This window comes from Gossypium hirsutum, chromosome D02, assembly GCF_007990345.1.
Source record: "Gossypium hirsutum isolate 1008001.06 chromosome D02, Gossypium_hirsutum_v2.1, whole genome shotgun sequence".
NCBI lineage: Eukaryota > Viridiplantae > Streptophyta > Magnoliopsida > Malvales > Malvaceae > Gossypium > Gossypium hirsutum.
The window spans coordinates 68,631,263-68,650,044 of record NC_053438.1 but is presented as its reverse complement, the minus strand read 5'-3'; the positions used below and the strand labels follow the sequence as shown (position 1 = coordinate 68,650,044).

The following is an 18,782-nucleotide window of genomic DNA, read 5'->3' as shown; positions in this document are numbered from 1 at the left end:
AGTGCACTCATAAATTAATTTTGAATACATCTGTCGCTCCCTTTAGTACTTGTTTTAGCTCACTCGAGAAAGGCTATGTCCCATTATTAATTGGACACAATTACATCGACTTAATGGAGGGTCAGAAAGAAGAAGGAAAGCACCAAATATGATATTTATTCACATTATAATTATAACAAGATATCAAAGGGGAAAAAAGGAGACGACTGTATTGATTTTAGCAATTCAATTACAAGGGAATGATCCCGATCCTGTGTCTATGAACAACAGATCTCCGGAAACCTATAGTTAGTCGATATCAGTGCTGGCTGATCAAAACATGTCAAAACCAAATCAAACCTCCATCTTTTTAAGTCCCAGGCCACGCGGTCACAATGTTGCTATCGTCAATGTCAACCTGTAAGTTTTATTTTCATGAATTTGACTATGAAGTTAAGAAGTTCACTTAAGGTATATGATGAAGCTAAGTTGCTAAAAGACCACTACCTGTTCATCAAAATGTGAAGGCATCTCAAAATCCGACCCTGAAGCATCAGCAAGCTCTTCTAGTGTTTCCTGTATGTCCTGATGTCACGTAAACAATCTTATGAGAGTTCCTCACGAATTTTCCCTTATGAAATTCATTTACCAGGTAAAAGTACTATAAAGATTCTTTCAGATTGCATTTTGCCCACTTTACTAAAAAATGTTAGGCAAATTAGCCACTGTACGTTAGAAAAAGAAAAGGATCATTTCTATTAAAAATGTCATCTATTTCTACAGTTACATGTGACATGCCACGTATATCTCATTTTGACATACAATGACCAATTTTTAACAGTAGAAACGGATGAACTTTTTAACAGAATGACCAATTTACAGTTTGATCTTAACATATTGGGAGTAATTTGCGCATATTTTAATAGAGGGCAAAAAATACAATCTGACTCCTAGTACAAGAGCCTCCATCGTATTTTTACCACTTAAACAGTGTGTGACCAAAAGAATACCTCGTTATCAAGGTTGACTGAGGAATTCTCCACGTGGATGAGAAAAGGATGTGAATTTTGTGCGAATTCCTGCATATCAGTGGACAATATTTGGTGAATCAACAAAATCGGATCATTGGCAACCTGATAATGAGCAAAAATGCAATCCCTTGCAACTCGATATCGCAAGTTTGAAGTATAATGTCGTACTAGAATCTGCCAGAAAATTTAATATCACAAGATAAATCCCTCCAACCACCATTAATAGAACCACCATTAATAGAATTCTTACCTGCTCGTTTGATGTTATTAAATGATTTTCAGAATCCATAGGTACAGGCTTCTTCTCTTGTGGGCTTCCCTGATGACAGAAAATGGAAAGCAAAGAATTATGCCACATTGAAGAAGCATCACTGATCTGTGTTTCATAGTTAACATTGTTTCTATTTATGAAACAAATGTGCATTAGACAGGACAAACAGGACAACCAACCAAAAACAAAACATAGCTAAAAATAAACGCATTGTCCTTAATGCATCGACAGAATTTGCACTTGCAAATTATCATGTTACAGCTATGTTCATCTTAAGTGACCCAGGAAATCAATACCTGCTCATCATTATTGGCAAAAGAATTTTCTGGTTCCAAAGTTGAAGGCTTAATATCAGTTGGAGTTTCCTGCGAGATAAAAGGACTTAATGCTGAAGTAAATAAAATGTCCATCAGGTTCAAAAACTGAACATGAAATTGCTCAAATTAGATGAAGAAATGTGACCCTATGGGTAGTGAACAAGAACACATTAGATCTCCATATACATACCAGCTCCTTTGAATCGAAGTGAGTACTCCTGCCTCCTTTTCTAAGATCTCTCAGTGTTCCCTTGAAATTAAAAAATAAAATAAACAATAAGAAAAAAAACTAGTATTGTGCCTACAGCCTACTAGTAAATTCAACATCGGGGAAAAATCAGGTTGATTACAGAAATAAGTATCATGCCAAAGAGATTCAATAAGAAATGGTAAGAGCAGGGGAACGGCCACTGCATTATATAAGGCAATAAGTTAAACTCCTTCCAATAGAAAGGGAAATCAATGCCCAAAATATCTCAAGTAAGAATATAATCCGTAAACTGACAAAATCTAGTAGAACATAATAAACTTCATCATTAAACTAAATTCAAATTTGAATGTCTTCAACCTTGCATAAAAAGTGAACAAAATTAATTATAAGTAAATGAGAAAAGAAGCTGCATAGGTACGCATCTGACTATTCTACACCAACCTTGTTTGCCCACATAAGGCCACAAGCATTGCAAAGTGTTCTGGGACCAGCTGGCCCCCTACGCATTGCCGGGGTTAACTTCTCATTGATCCCACAGTGTTGACAACTACGCAAGCTTATAAGAAAAGGAACAAAACAAGAAAAAACACCTTCAACACAATTAACATCAACAAGAAATAAACAAAGTAAGCTCCTTCAAACTTACACAGAGTCAGGGGTGTCATCACTTTGATCACAGCTTCCTTCACCTGAGTTAGAGTCCTTGACTGATGCAAACTGACCATTCTTACGATGCATCCTTGTGGAAGATACAAGTTATAATAGTAGATATTAGTCAAAAAGTATTAATTGTAGAGATTTTAGGACCTTGATTTTAGGCCAGATTTTAAGCTTCATTTTAGGACAAACTTTAGGAAGAGGAGTTTCCTGCTAGTTTCCTAGTGTATATTGGCTGTACTTGTGTATAAATACATAAGCTTGTAACATTGTTTTAAGATAGGCTATTCAATAAAATAATATGTTTTTTCAGAATCCTAGCAAACAAGAAAATTAGGAGTGCACTTAGAAAACTGGTGAACAAACAATAAAAGTGCTTTTGGATGAGATAGAGCCTAATTTAACAGCTTAAGGAAAATTGGCACATTTGTAGATCACTAGCATGCAAATCTTATTTCTTTTTTTCTTTAGCAGCTCATCTCCAGAGAATGTGATAAACTTTTAAGGTCCAAAGTGAAAGCTTATGCTTACAGAACCCACCTATCTAGTAGAACTACCAAAGGTAAAGGTAACAAAGCCTAGACTATGCACCAATGATATTTTAAGAGGAACACATCAAGCATCCAGGAGACCTAAAAGTTGAGATGTCAAAAACAGTTTGGTTAAGGACCGTAAAGCTATTTTCTAATAGCTTACAAACTTCAGTAAATAAGGGCAATAGTGATGCTCCAAAAAGAAATATGCAAGCATAACCAAGACTTGAAAGAATAGACCTCATAAAATATCATGATTCAAGAGCAAGGGCAGTAAGCTTTATCACGTGAACAAGCTAATTAGCTTATTGAACTTGTTATGAGTAAAAATCCCAGTTGAGCTACAAGTCCTAGAGCCTAAAAATTACTTATCAACAAAAACAAGGCAACTTACCTCTGAGCAACCTCTTTTCGGCAAGTATAGCGTATTTTCTTTTCAAAGCATCTCTCTTTCCGCTTCTCACGAAATCTGACTAGCGAGGCAATTCTTCGGGAAATCTTTGAACCTCGTGAAGAGTCACCTACAACCTTGAACATATTTTAAGGAAATATTAGCAACCAAACCCATATATTCAACTAATTTTTGCAGAGCAATGTCATATGCATATAAGATACCTTGACCTTTTCTTGTAGTAGGAACTCGGAGCTGGGCACATTAATTGATGTATCACATCCTCCCAGTAGTAGTAAAACTGCCTGGACCTATGAAATCAATGCAAGCAAAGGCACATACAAAACTCAGTTACTCAAAAGAGTTTAAGTATATTTCCTCGTGCTTTATTTACAGTTGAATCAATGACAAAAAGAATTGGTTTTCACTACCTAGCTAAAACCCCTTTCCCAGCTAACAGGGAAAAGTAAGCATATAATGGGTAACAGAGGTCAGCTAATATGTGTAACACAAAATTTGAAAAAGAAAATCCCATTTTATATGTTCAAAATAAGGAAAACTTTTTCAAGCATACCGATATGACCTTCAGTAACACCTAAAGGGTGTGTTTATCATTGAGGTTGAAAACCACTTTTCAACCCAAACCATGATTTCAAACCAAAAAATTTGGTAAACAAGCAGCTTTTCAAACCAAACCTTGATTTTAAATTGGGATTTTAAGCCAAGCCAAATTTTTTTATCTTTTGGCCTATGGAAAAGTGCTTTTCAATAAAATTACTTTTTCATCCCCTCGTTAAATATTCTACTTCTCAACATAAAGTCTTAAATAGACATTTTATCTTCCCTAAAGCACTTATAGACAGCAATGGCAAACACTATCAAATTTTTCTAAAGCACTTTTTCACAGCACTTCTCAACCTCAATGTTGAACTGGCCCTAAAACTTTTATTACAGCTTGTCCACAATGGCCATCCCCATGCCAGTAAAAATCGATGATGTCAATCTCATTTTCCCACCCTATGCCACAAGTGGAATAGCAGATTTAAATGCCATAACTCCAACAATGGTATTAAAGTTTTTCCCTGAAAACAGCAAGCAGAAATAGCTATCCTAACAGTATCATTCTAACAATTTGTCTGAATCCTAAAGCTGAAAGCGATTTTAGCAAAGGTAATGGATCAAAATTCTCAAGAGCTATCCTTCTCTGTTTACAGTTAAGTAAGACTAACAAAATAAAGCTACTTATCCACATAACCTTTGAACTCCCCCGCATTTCCAGATAAACAGTTTAATCCATCAATAAAACATATAAAAACTCAACATGCAACCAAAGAATTAAGAAAACCTAAAAGAAAACCAAACCTTTTCAGAAGTAACTGCGGGGAAGACGTAGACCTCACCCTCAAAAGCAATGGTGAGTTCACTGGTTCGAGTAGGTTGAACTGAACTCATGACTCCATTCATGACCGCCTTGTGAGCTCCTTTAATGTCTTTTCTCTCAAATCCTCCGTCATCATGCAGATATCCGTATGGTCTCCCTATTAGTCCCCGTTGGTTCACTGTATCCATTGCTACACCATCAACCATTAAAAGAGAACGCCTCTATATCTTCAAGAACTTACTAAAAGAAACCTAAAACCCTAACCCTAACAATTGGAAGCTGGAAAATGAGGGGGAAAGGGACAAATAAAGCAGTTGAAAAGGGTTGATTAAATTAAACCCTAATAATGATATAGAAACAGAGTTTGTTTTAGTAGGTAAATGATATTTAAGATATTGAAAAAGGTGAAGCTAAAACTAGATGATATATTTTCTTTAAATCTCATTATAAATATATATATATATTTTTGTCTTTCACTGCATTCGAAGTAACATTTTTTTTATATTGATAATAATATTTATGTTAATGAAATTAAGATTCAATCAACAAAAATAATTAATATTTAATTAATACTAATGATGATAATGAACAAAGTAATTAAATTTATGAATAATTTAATTTATATGTGCAATTTATCAAATGTTGGACGAAAATTATATTGAATCTCTCAAAGTTTAATTTTTCATTTGTTGTTTGATTGGTGATAAAGTTCAGAAAAGAATAATGAAAAAAGAGTTGAATTTATACATTGATATAAAAAAAATTTTAAATGCTAAAAATTTAAATATATAAATAGTGAATTCAGTGTTCATCTATTTTTATCTTAATTTGTAAATTTTCTCTTAATTATAATTTTAAAAACCATTAAATTTACATGATTGTGCTATTGTAAATTTATTCATGGTCATGATTAGATAGGTGAATTATGGACGATAATGCTTTGAATTATAATTTTAATTTGAAGTTATGATTGTTTTAATTCTATGTTATAATCATAAATGAATTCATGGAGTCTTTCTTTTAATTAATATATTTTGGTGTTTTCATAAGCATTCATAGAGAAACTCTAGAGGCATTGCACTATGAACCTCTTGCATCTCTCTTCTCAGTACTTACATTTGATCTTCAAAAAGGTTTGCTTGCCTCTACGGGTATTGGTCATGTGGTTGAATTGAAGGGTTCGTTGTTGGGTTCACACTAGATTATTATGCTGTCTATTGGGAAAAGATTGGGTTGTGTCTTTATGTAGGACATCAGTGGAAGGATTTTTTCATTCCGATGAATAACCTCCTAGTGGTGCTCCTGCTGCTGTAAAATATATATTATATAAAAATTAAAAGATAAAAATACTTCTATTAGATTAACTTGCAATTCATATATTTTATTTTTTGTATTTTTTTTATTGCGTTAATAATTATTGACTAGAAAAAATATTAAAACATTATCTTTTTAAATATAATTGTACCTTTTTAAACCATTTAATTACTAGAGTGACCAAAAACGTATACGAACCAATAATGCTATACGTATATTAGCTTCTTTTAAACATCACTTTGCCGAAAATAATCAACATTTATGGGCGCATTGGAGGGTTGAACCTTGAAAAATGTAAGCAATTTAAAAGACACAGCAAAGCTCAAATGAAAAAAAAAGGGTTGCCCAGTCTTCCATTTTTGGTACTATTTTCAGTAGTATTTATTATTGTTACAAGTAAAAATGAAGTATAATTTCGAGTACAGATCTAAGATATTAAGAAATGGCTTTCTCTGTCTCTGTATGTGTGGGAATGAATTCAAGAAATGGCTCTCATTTAGTTCTCCACTGCAACTCAATCTGGATCCGCCCATTCTTTGAGTCTATCAGATGGTATCTCTCATTGATTCTTTTGTTGTTAACAACATCTGAAAGATTGATATCAATATAACCCAGTGTTTCCTGTTTCATACAAACAATAATCCCGTTAATAATGAAATCACAGAACCGATAAAAACGAAACAAAAAATGCCCCAAAACACTAACAAATACATGTATATGCGCATGCGCATGTGCATGTTTGTGCATGTATAAGTAGGGTTTAGGGTTTTCATCAAACAACCATATCACAAAATTCAACCATCTGAGAGACGACATCCCACACTATCGACAACCTTTCAAAGCTCAAACATGAAACCAATGACGATTTTTATGAATCTAGAATCTATATAGATTTCAACTCTTCACGCATCACATATCACCCTAGCACTAGATGTTAATATTCTGGGTCTCAAGATGAGGAAAACAACTACGACACCAAACCAAATTCTGGGCAACATCTGTTATGTAAGTGTACCTTGGGATGGAGCAGGCCAATCCTTGATGAACTGCTTTGAACTTCCACATGCAATTTATCATTAACGGGAGGTTCATCCAGCATGAATGTGAACTCCTCTTCCCATCTTGGATCTCTGTTTTTCTTTACGTGCTGGACAAATAGAATTAGAAGAACATGTCATTTATAGGAAATACAAGCAACTGGAAAAAAATCTCAGAACTTTTTTTGAAACTTTCAGTAATGCGATCATTCAACCTTCGAAGAAAACATGAATATCTAAAAGGACTCCAAATTGATTATCTTTCAATAAAAGAGAGCTATTACCCACCATCTTTGATTCTTCTTCAAATAAAAATAATTATAAAAGAAAAGATGTGAGCACCCTAGCATAAACTGCGTACACCAGAAGACTAAGGAACAAAATGATGGATATTTAAAATTGGGCCAAAGGTTAAAACAATTTCTTAAATGTAGGTTACTTTAGTCTTTAAATGCTACTGTCATAATATACCTCTTTTTTTGAACCCAAAAAAAGATACCTTTGTCTTTCTCTTCTCGCCTCTAAAGAGAATTGTCACATACGGATTGGTGTGGTGCTTCCCTTCAACATCTTGTGCCTCGTGGACAATGACTACAAGCACACCTCCACCATCAGGTGTATCTTCAGGAGCCTTCTGCAGTGTTTTTGACTCCTCAAAAGTTTTTGGCATTTCATCTTCTTTGAAGGGCTTATATGTGAGTTCCACCTCAAGCTGCCCACGTGACTTCTCATTTTGAGCATCATTTAAGTCCATATTTTTAAGAAGTTCAAGGGTAAAACCTTTGGGCTCATCAGCAGTAAGTTCTTTCAAAGGAACCACATTCATTCCCATCTTGTCATGCTTCCCGACCTGAGAACGAGAAGTAGTTAGGGAAACAATAGGAAAAAAATTATAGAACTTCAATTAAGTTGAAAAGCAAATTTCTTAAAACTTACCTGCTCCCAATCAATAACATGAAGCTCTAAGGCCTGGGTCTGAGGATCTTTCACTATCATATCAAATTCCTCATTCCATTCAGGGTTCAAGTTCTTATGCTTCACAGTGGTTTTCTTAGAAGTAAGCTTATCCTCAGTTAGTTTCAGTTTAACATAAGGGTCTGATGCACCCAAAAAATCTTTTTTCTTTAGCTTTGATGCCCTTAGAACTTTCACATGAAGAACTCCTACAGGCCTTTTAAAAGCTCTGCAAGTTGAAATGGATTTATAAGCCAAGAAACAAAGAAGTGCAAGAAAAAAAATGATGACATTAATAGTAAAAAAGTATGAGAACATCCTTGAAACATACTTTGATGGATCCAGAACTGGTACTTGAAGGGTTTTAGGCCAAAGATACATGTTTGCAACCTGATCTTTGATGAGCTCCTGCATTACATACAGCCCTTATTAAAATTCAAAGCTCTAAACCATACATTGTTAAGATAATGCCAGCAGGGGCATTAATGAGAAGTTTTTCCTATCTCTGAGAAATATGATGACATTCTTCAAGAAGTTAGCACAGATAAAACCATCACTACCGAAAGGTCAAACTACTTCTATGATAGAATTTGCATTTAAAGGGAAAAAAAGAAAAAGATACCTCAAAACAGATTGCATTTTCGGTAAAAGAAATGCACGTTCAAACATTTAATAAAGCCTCATTAATCAAGTACTCTGGTGAAACTAGAAAATGAGAATAAGAGAAAACATTATAAGGCATTTTACCTGGACAAACCTGTAAAGACCAGGAATGGACATGAGATCAGCCCCAATAAGCTTCAATCCAAAGTCGACATAGGGCTGCAGATTAGAAGCAAATGATTAATAGAGAAGAGAACTAATCACTATTCATCAAAAAGATTAAAAATACTTCATCACACTAATTTACTTATACCGACTAATTACATGTCTAATAAAGGGCAAATCTAAATCTACTTTACGTGGATAACCACAGAATTTGCAGTAAAAAATTGTTTGCCAAATGAAAATATCAGATCATGAAATATCTAAATAATAAAAATAGAATTTAATTTCATCCATTTTCTCAAACCTTCTCCATCAAGGACACGAAGATATTTGCAAAACAAGGAAAGCTTGGAACCAAAGGCTTTAAGGTAATACGTGGTAGAGCAAATACTTGCAAATCCACAACCTGAAATTATCCAAGCAACACACAATTAACAAACAACCTACTCTCTCCTACCTAACACAAGTAGTTAACTACATAAGAGTATTCCCTTTTAGGATAGGGAAAAAATAACAACCTGGACAGTTGCCTTCAGCCCAAATGCTTTTACAGCAATAGTAACATCAGGATTTCCAGCCCATTTTATTAATGGTTCCATAATTAACTCCTTTTCATCTGTAACATAAACCTTCATACCTATCAAGGAGAAGAAGAGCAACTAGGTCAGTGTAAAATCTGTAGAGGAAGAAAGAAAGACAATTACATAAAACTACACAGATAGTTTTTGATCTTAAAATCTAGGCTCACTGGGGTCCAAGGAATTCAGCACCAAGGATGTTGAGGGAATAAGTTGTTCTCACCTCTAAACATCCAGGACCTATAGGGTTTTTTGTGTGTGTGTGTGGGAGGGGGGTACCTTTTATTGTGAGGCTGGAAATTTATCTTTGAATGCACAGCAAATTATTTTTGTTAACATAGATAATAACCACTTTTTTGTTTTTGTAAAAAACTGACATCTCCAACAATTTAGCAAAAATCATAGCAATTAATCCTAGAAAGCAGCATTTTTAATGATTATCCATGCTTATTATAATATAGTTCATGCTATCTCCAATACAAATTCAAGATCACTAAGCAGAGTTCTAAAGATCTATCCAGCTTCTCTTTTCAAAGCCTTTTCTAAGTAATGCTTTTTCATGTTATCAAAGAATTTAGCAAAAAAGACAAGCAACATAACATTTGAGAGAGAAAGAAATAAATTAAAAAGAAATTGATTGACTCACCTTGAAAAGTTGGCGGCAAAGATCCTAATGTAAGTTTTTCAAATTTGACGGCATCAATTTTGTACTTAGGAATTTGCTCCTCTATTATGGGTTTGGCAATGTTCTCGGCAGTCATGCAAATGGCCTCCAAGGAGCAAGAAAATGGGAAAAGATCTGAGAACAAACATATAAAGGAGAAAGCAGATACCAATAAAAGTAAAGTTTTCGGGAACCAGAAGTCAAACCTTGTCAAGATAAGGCCACATATATTCCAAAAACTTGTTTATCCAGTCAACCTTCACAAACCCCACAATGGAAAGACAAATGTAGCTATCAGAATAGAATAGAGTAAAACATATGTAGGACATGGAAGAATGTTACAGACACTAGTGACATTGACGTACACGATCGTAATCTGGGTTTTTTACCCAAAGTGGTATCTCTGGAAGCATCCCTTGTAAAGTCTCTGAGTCTTGCTCAACCAATGGACGGATTTCAGGATCCTGATAAAGTAAACATGTGCTTAAATAAACTCCAAAAAATACAAAAAAGAAAAAGAAAAAAAAGTGACAGATATCAAATATTGACAGCACATATAACATTATTTCCTGTATCTTTCCTCATTTACCATGAAAAAATGAAAAAATGATTAATTTCTTGACAACAAGAAAAGTGGGATTGAACTTGGGATTCAGTGTCAGACATGGATATCAGTCTAACACTAGTACTTTCACTTTTTTTTCCTAGATTTTCATGTAGTTAGGTCTTAAGAGGAACATATCCCCTTAGCTATATCCAGATATGGGTCAGACTTAGGTGTTAGCCGCGGGTACTTAAGAAAAATAAACAGTCATAGCAACATAGAAGGGGAGGACCAGGTCGCCTGATTTGAAGCACCCCAATTGTTACTTATTTTTGTTAAACTCAGCTCTAGGAGCCCTGATACTACAATCAAAACTAAGCAATATTTCAAATAATATAAGAGCATGTTTGATTAGTCCTATATGTTTTCACTTGCATTTGATTGCTACGGCTTCCACCAGTTACGATAGTGAAGCATTTATCAGTCAATTCATTTATATTTCATTCATTCAAGGGATGCAAAATGACTAAAGAAACGATTTCTATCACTGTCAACTAACAACAAAATATTTATGCATCAAATATCCACCACAAGAAATCAAATTGATGCAGAATAATGGAAATATGTAGAAATATAAAAGACTTGAATCTAATTAAGAGCGCTATGCTTAACATAGGTTCTATAATAAATTTTAACCCCAAAAAATAGAACATAGAAAGATCAAAGAGTACCTTGACATCGCTAGGCTGGAAGAAGATGAAGAGATAATAACCGATCACAAGACCCGCTGAAATCCCAACTCCAAATCCAAATAAACCCAAAATAGTACTGAAAACCCCCATCAATACCAAAACAAACAAACACTTTCTTTTTAAGTCTCCCTTGTATACTAAGTAACCCCTAAATCACAAAGTTTTCTCGAACTTCCACTGGATCAACCAACGTCTTCAATGGAAACAACCCGAGAGTTCCTTGACGGTGATGAGATCGGTGACTTTGATGGGTTTTTTTCTTTAAAAAAAAAAACGGGAAGTTGCGAATGATGCGAAACGGCAATGAATGTTTGGATCTGACGGTTGAGTGCTCTTTTGAAGATGTTGGATTCCTCGAAGAAAATAGTTTCTCGGGATTTGCTTCGGAACCGGGTAATTAAACTAAAAGAAGATCAATTAATTAATTAGAAATTATTTTTTAAAAGGAAATTCAATTTTGATGACCTTTTTGCTACTATGGTTGACTAGTCTGTATTAGTTCTTTGTAATTTTCCTTTTTAATATTTAAGGGCTGAAAATGTCCAATGCCTTTTCTAAGTAAGAATCGAGGGGAATATAATTCAAAAAAAAAAAAAAAAAACGAGAGGAATATGTTTTAAAAATTAATTATTTTATTCATTTTAAAAATATTAATTATTTTATTTATTTTTATACTGTAATTGTGATTTGATATTTTTATAATATTATAATATTGTTAATACATCGATATTTTTATAATATTCCTCAAAGATCATCTTTATTGAGGTGGTTTGTTTTTATATTTATAATTTTTTATAACATGTATTTTATATAATCTTATAATAATTAATCTAATAAAAAATATATAATATTTCAACTTGGGCTCCTTTAAAATTTATACTATACATTAAGGGGTTAACTAAGTTGATGTCACTGATCAACTCATAAAATAAAAAATATTATTTTGAAGTTATTTGTATTTTTATATTTTAATAAATCTAGAAAAATACATACATTGAGAATCATGAGATTTGAATCTAATACATTAAAAATTCGATCATTCTAACTTTACCATTTTAACTAAAATTACTTTTAATTTTTATTGTTTTTTTATAAATTTATTATATAAATATTTTTGTCCATATGAATATGCTATAATCTAATTTTAAATAAATAGAATTTGAGAATGAGTTTAAAATGGAACAATAAAAGTTGAATTTGGATTAGCATGTACCACATTCATGGATACACTGTTTTTCTACTAAAATTGGTGTGTATTGGTCTGTTGTTTCAAATTTCTTAATATTTAAAAAAAATTAATTTATATGAAAATATTTAGAAATATAAAATGGATGGTACTAAATAAATTTCAAATTAAAGTAGTTATGCACCAGATATACACTATTCCAGAAAAATGTAATTATGAATGCATAATGTTTTGCTGGTGCGATTAAAATTGGACAAAATAAACCGATGCAATCGAAATTAGGCGAAAAAAAAATGATTATACCATTTTATTATTAAAACGATGCACCGATATAAGCGGGAATTGATATGGAATCGATGAGGATGGACAAAAAGTTGTGTTGCTATCCCAGTCGGCAATCATGGCAAGAAAAATTTGTCATTGCTTGCCAATTATTTCAAGAAATCCTTTCAGTTACGATGAATATTTCCAAGCCCAAAATTAGTGTGAAATTGAAGTTTGTCGGGTTACCATCCGTTACATCACCTTTCATTTTTCTTCTTTATTTTTTTTATACATAGATAGCTGAGGTTTATGATTTTTTCAGTTTATGAATTTATATAAAATATTTAAAATTTTTGTATAAAATTAATATTACGAATTAGTTAAATATCAATTCAATTATATCAGCATTTTTTATTTTTATTTATAAATAATAATAGAAAAACAAATTTCCATATTTTAGTTTTTTATTTAAAACAAAATCTAAATTCAATTATTGTATTTTAGTTTTCTATTAGATAGTTAAAAATGGTAAATTATTTTAATAAAGTTAATTCAGATATTTGTAAGGTGATTATGTTTTTTTAAAGTTCCCTCATTTTTCATGCAATATTAATTTCATCTATGTGTTATTTTAGTTTTTACAAAAACTGTAATTATAGTTTTATAAAAATTAGTGGAATAGTTTAAATATATTAAAATTAGTGGTAATTTTAAAATAATAATAACAAAAAAAAAACTTTCATATCGTTGTAAAAGATGGATTAATCATGTATAGTGATTAAAAAAAAAGTAGATCATGTTTTATTTTGACATGTAAAATTGTTTAGAAATAATTAAACCATTATGATTTTATTCGAAAAAATATAAATAATTAAAATTAACTTGTATAAAATTATATTTTTATGCAAGTTAATTTTAATTATTAATCAGTGAAGGTAGTTTTTTAAATAAATTTAAATAATATTTATAAATATGAACGAATTAACTGAAATTCATATGTTTTTTTGTCTTTTAATTAAAATAAGTGTATAAATACATAAAAAATGTTGCTAATATTTATTTTCCTTTTTTAATAGTTTAAAAAACTTTAAATAGAAGTGAAAATAATAAATAAGACATTAAAAACACTGTATAAATATTAAAAGGTAACAACCAAACAAAAATATAACAATTATATATAATATATATTATTTATTTCGGTTAATTGGTTAACTCAATTAATTACCTGATTTCAAATTGAGTTAACCGATAATCAAAATTTCAAAATATCATTAATCGACCTTTGACCGAACTAAATTGAATCATTTGATTATCGGTTGATTAACTAAATTAGATTGACTCGGTCGATTAACTTGATTTTAACCGAACTATGAATATCTCTAAATAATAATTCATATTTGACACGTGTACTTAAGATCTTCTAGGCTAATGACTCCTTGAGATATGTGGTTACAACAACTACAAGGATCAATCATATTGATATTTACGGTTGAGAGGATTGAGAAAAGCCCATTAAAATATTTGATATTTACAGTTTGCACTACTGATGGACACGTGGATTGCCCATTCAATAGGCCAGAAATTGACGTGAAAAAGAGAAAAGAAGTTGAAGTACTTAACATATTTCTGGATTAAATTAACTAAAAATTATAATAGAATTAATATTTAAAGTATAAAAAATATTTTGAAAATAATTTTTGTCCTTTGCATTTTAATTTCAAACAAAATATTTCATTTATAAAATTATAAAAACTTTAAAAATATTAATTTTGTTAAATAATAAACAATATCTTTTAAACAATAAATGTTAGCTTTATTCCAATTTGATCTTATTTGATTACTAAATAATATATTAACTATATTGATTCATTTAATAATAGATAGACTAATTTCATCAAATCTTGTAATAGAAGGAACTCTTAAATACATTCACCTAAAAGAAAGTGTAAAATGGTTGATTTAAATCCAAATACTGCTTGTAATGTTCTTATTGTCGTCATAGAAAATAACATTGAATTGAAAGAAATCTCTATACCGGAATGAATTCTTTGAAAATGATCTCTCTTGTGTATTGAGCTGCTAAAAATGATGGTAAAATTTAAGAAAAATAATAATTTTCATGACATGCTACGTAAAAAAATGGTTACAATTTAATTCTCGTGATAAGAAACAAACACGTTAACCTTACTATAAACCTCAGGCATGCAGATGAGGAAAAAATGTTAGATTGAGTTATCAGACCATATAAATCTCCCATGAATATGACCAAGTGCTTCAAAAATGCTTCAAAGGACAAATTAACATTCAACACATTATTAATCATGCATTTCTTTCTTAGTAGATGATGCCACTTCGTAGAATTTAAATCTCAACACTCTTACCTTCTATGTTACTCTATATAATAATTATCAAAGTGTACTTGTAACGAGGTATTGTCTGTTTTGGAGGGGAAGATAATTCTCTTCAAGAGAATGTAATCTTTACTATATGTACTCACAATCTAATCTTTAGCTAGTCAAGGTAAAATCATAATTTTATGTTTTTAAAAAAGCTCCACGTAGAAAGAAAATAGTATTTGATGTACGAGTCACAATTCTATTTTTAACTAGTTGATGTTGATCATTTTCTTTCTTAATACTATAGGAGTTATGCGAGTATATGTTATTATTATTATTATTGTTATTTTTAACCGGCAAAAAAGACTAAATTAAAACTTCATAAATTATCCAAAACTTAGAGCAATGAAAGTACATCAACAACTATGAGAAATAAAAAAAAAGCAGATAATGAAAACTGTCCATAATCCTATATATTTATGCTTAATACAAGTAAAAATAGTCGAAGAGACTGAATCCCATATCGTCATCAGACTCTTCTTCAGGTTCGGATTTCCTCTCCTCCTCGGCAGGGGCAGCAGCTACAGCCAACACGTTCTTGTACCCATTGGTGAACATGTGTGGTGCTGCAGCAAGTGTTGGGTACGAGATGGCGAGAGACAATGCAGTAACCATGGAGACACCAGTAGCGAATTTCTCAATTAGATCATTCTCTGTCAGGTTAAGCACCACGGGGCTAAAGACTGACCCATTGTCATAAACAGACAAGACAACCGACCGTACGAGAAGGGCCTAATTCCGAGCTTGGCAAGGATTGCAGCCTCAGAAGAACCAACTTTGTCACCCTTCTTGATAAGCTCAACGGGAGTGATAATTTAGACAGTACCCTTGTTAATCCTGGTGGGAATGTTGAGCACCTGGGAGAAAGAGGTCTGTGAAGGGTCAAGTCCGGTGTTGCCAGGTGGGATGACCACATCAATGGGCGCAACCAGACCAACACGAGCAGGAGCTCCAACCTTGTATTTAGCAACTTCCTCATTGACTTGCTTCAAATCACCCTTAGTAAAGATCAAACCCACATCTTCCTGAAGCAAAGGGATAAGGTTAAGGAAAGCTTGGTTCCCAGTCATTTCAGCATGCATCCTAATAGACCTTTTCATCATAGTGTTCTTACCCATTAAAACAACCGAGTCACCTCGGAGACCTTTCCGAATGTTCTGGAGCTGGTTCAAACCAACATTGCCAGCTGCGGCGATCAAGATCTGGGTGTACTCATCTAAGAGTTGACATAGTTTCGCGTCCTACGGGATTTACTTGTCGGCCTTGGAGTTGGAGGGTTTCACTGCCATTTCGGGGAATTGGTAAAATGAGGTTTGCAAAAGGGCAAAATCGAGGGCCAAGACGATGCCAGACGGTCAGTCAAGGCGGACAGCTAATCGGCGCCGTCTCTTTAACCTCTGATTTCGTTGTTAATATTGTATGTTATTTTTACAGGTACGCACAAATTGTTTTAAATACTTAGTCCACACACATTATTATATCTTATTTTCATATGCTTATGTAGGACTGAATTGTTCTCCCAAAGAATTAGGCCACCTTAAAATTTTTGTAAAAATTTGCTTACACCCTTAAAATTTGTAAAAATTTTAATTAGATTCCCAATTTTTTTTTTTAAAATTCTCATTAAGCCTTTCAAAAGTTTAAAATTTTTTTAATTAAATCCCCTCGATACTTAATACCAAGATTTACTACTCAACAATCGTGTGATTCAATTACTAGTTTGAATAAAATCTTTAAATCTCATTTATCTTAACTTTTAAATTTTTTTTATCAATACCTTTTAAAATTATTTGAATTGATCCAATTATTTGATGCGCTTGTAATAAAAAAAATTAATCCCATAAACGAAATTATGAGATTGACAAATGTCATTTATTAATATTTTAAAAAATAAAAATACATAAATGAAGCATACGATACTCTTTTAACCCTGCATTTGGAATTAACAACTTTTACAACATGTCTTTCAAACAATAACCTTAATCTTTATTTTTTCTATATAACTAATCTTTAACTTATAAATAAATAAACACTTAAAATAAAATGTATTTTATATTTTTATGGAATTTAATCATAAAATAATGATGTATTTTAATTAAAAAATTTAAAATTACCCTTGATATTATCAAATCAAGTTTGAATTAAAATTCAAAATATCAAATTAAATCTAATATTTTGAAACTTAATTTGAGTAACTCCTAATCACGATAGATCTTATTTTTTTTTCGAATACTATTAAAAATTTTCTCAAATCAAATTTAATCTATACCCAAAGGAACATATATGTTGTACTTAGTAATTTCCTCTTCCTTTTTTAGCTTTATAATTCTTCTTCCTTTCATTTTACTTCAATCTACATCATAAAACTATGGTGTATTAATAAACAACATTCACAATGCCGTCGCAAGTCCAACCTTTGTCAAAGCCTTACATGCCTTCGGTACTTTTACAGTTGTGTTTCATCGCTCCGCCAACAAGTACACGCTTATGAAGTTTCCGTGGCTCGATGTTCATCGCCTCGGACACATGATCTCCATCACTTGTTGGCATGGCATTCTCTTTAAGATCTACTTTCGCAGTTATATCTGCTTGTTGGTGGGATAGAGCGGAAATGTCCCTCTGAAAGGATGTAGGTGTACTTTGAAACTCAATGTCATCATGAATGCCATTCGACTCTTGAGAATCTTCAACAACGCAATCAGAGGAACCTTCATTTGAGGTCGAGGAATGTTCAGGTTGCGGACATACCTCAAACTCCGAAAGAACTTCGTAATCTTCTAGTCCTAATTTTGATGAATCAAGTGTTGATAAGTTAAATTAAAAAGGGGTTAAAAAGTCAAAAATGGTGGGAGGTACAATTGGCACCGAAAGAAAAAAAATAGTTGGCAAGTTGTTTAAAGTTGAAAGGGATAATTGCAATTTTGGTTCCTAATTTTTTAGGCCATTTGCAAGTTAGTCCCTGAACTTCAACTATAAATAGGCCTAACCATTTCTCATTTCAACCATCCCAACCAATCTTTCTCTCTTAGTTTTCTCTCTTCTCCCATTTGAGAATTCTTAAGGAATTCTATTTGTTTGTAATACTTTGAAGATAGTAAAGTTATCATCTGGTGTTAGTGACCGAGGACGTAGGTATAATTTACCGAACCTCGTTAAAACTCTTGTGTTCTTTTTTGTTCTATTTTTCTTTCAATATTTGAGGGTATAATAGTAGTATTTAATTGTGCTATTAAATTACTATAGAAGGGATATTCTGTCTAAGGAAAGACTTGGTATTTAAGAGATCCATGTGATCCACCTCTCTTTCCTGGGAATTGAACTTTGTGTGATTTTTTAGTACAATAATTTACACGCTTCCGACCCTATTGGAACAACAAGTGGTATCAAGAGCCGAAGGTTAATCGTAGTATGCTCTGTGGTTGCAGTTTAAACTGATCTTCCACATCAGAAAAGATTTCCTTAGGTATATTGAAAGATTATGGAGAAAATGGTCGGTGTAGGAGCTTCAACATCGTCCATGTGGACAAGACCGACAATTGCAAATGCAAGATTGG

General features: G+C 32.2%; 2 protein-coding genes and 1 pseudogene across 5 annotated transcripts; all 3 read right to left on the bottom strand.

Annotated features, from left to right (window-relative positions):
• Nucleotides 1-138: 138 nt before the first annotated feature.
• Nucleotides 139-5,172, bottom strand: LOC107908924 (GATA transcription factor 19). Of its 4 annotated transcripts, none has more exons than XM_016836225.2 (11): nt 4,753-5,172; nt 3,615-3,701; nt 3,394-3,527; nt 2,456-2,548; nt 2,251-2,365; nt 1,789-1,848; nt 1,578-1,646; nt 1,261-1,329; nt 990-1,058; nt 487-564; nt 139-397 (listed from the first exon to the last, which is right to left on the bottom strand). In XM_016836225.2, the coding sequence occupies exons 1-11, from the start codon at nt 4,975-4,977 to the stop codon at nt 350-352; spliced, it is 1,047 nt and encodes a 348-aa protein (XP_016691714.1). In that variant the 5' UTR covers nt 4,978-5,172; the 3' UTR covers nt 139-349. The 4 variants fall into 4 exon arrangements, with proteins under 4 accessions (XP_016691714.1, XP_016691713.1, XP_040945084.1 ...); XM_016836224.2 differs by having other exon boundaries at nt 990-1,184; nt 4,753-5,163; XM_041089150.1 differs by having other exon boundaries at nt 990-1,184; nt 3,621-3,701; nt 4,753-5,163.
• A 1,240-nt stretch (nt 5,173-6,412) lies between these two features.
• Nucleotides 6,413-11,874, bottom strand: LOC107908926 (synaptotagmin-1). The gene is made up of 12 exons (XM_016836226.2): nt 11,362-11,874; nt 10,452-10,550; nt 10,293-10,343; nt 10,069-10,192; nt 9,363-9,481; nt 9,149-9,250; nt 8,824-8,898; nt 8,408-8,484; nt 8,059-8,305; nt 7,622-7,972; nt 7,101-7,232; nt 6,413-6,706 (listed from the first exon to the last, which is right to left on the bottom strand). Exons 1-12 carry the CDS (start codon nt 11,470-11,472, stop codon nt 6,578-6,580), a joined length of 1,617 nt encoding a protein of 538 aa, XP_016691715.1. The 5' UTR covers nt 11,473-11,874; the 3' UTR covers nt 6,413-6,577.
• A 3,661-nt stretch (nt 11,875-15,535) lies between these two features.
• LOC107908190 (60S acidic ribosomal protein P0-like) lies at nt 15,536-16,777 on the bottom strand (annotated as a pseudogene).
• Between the last annotated feature and the right edge of the window lie 2,005 nt (nt 16,778-18,782).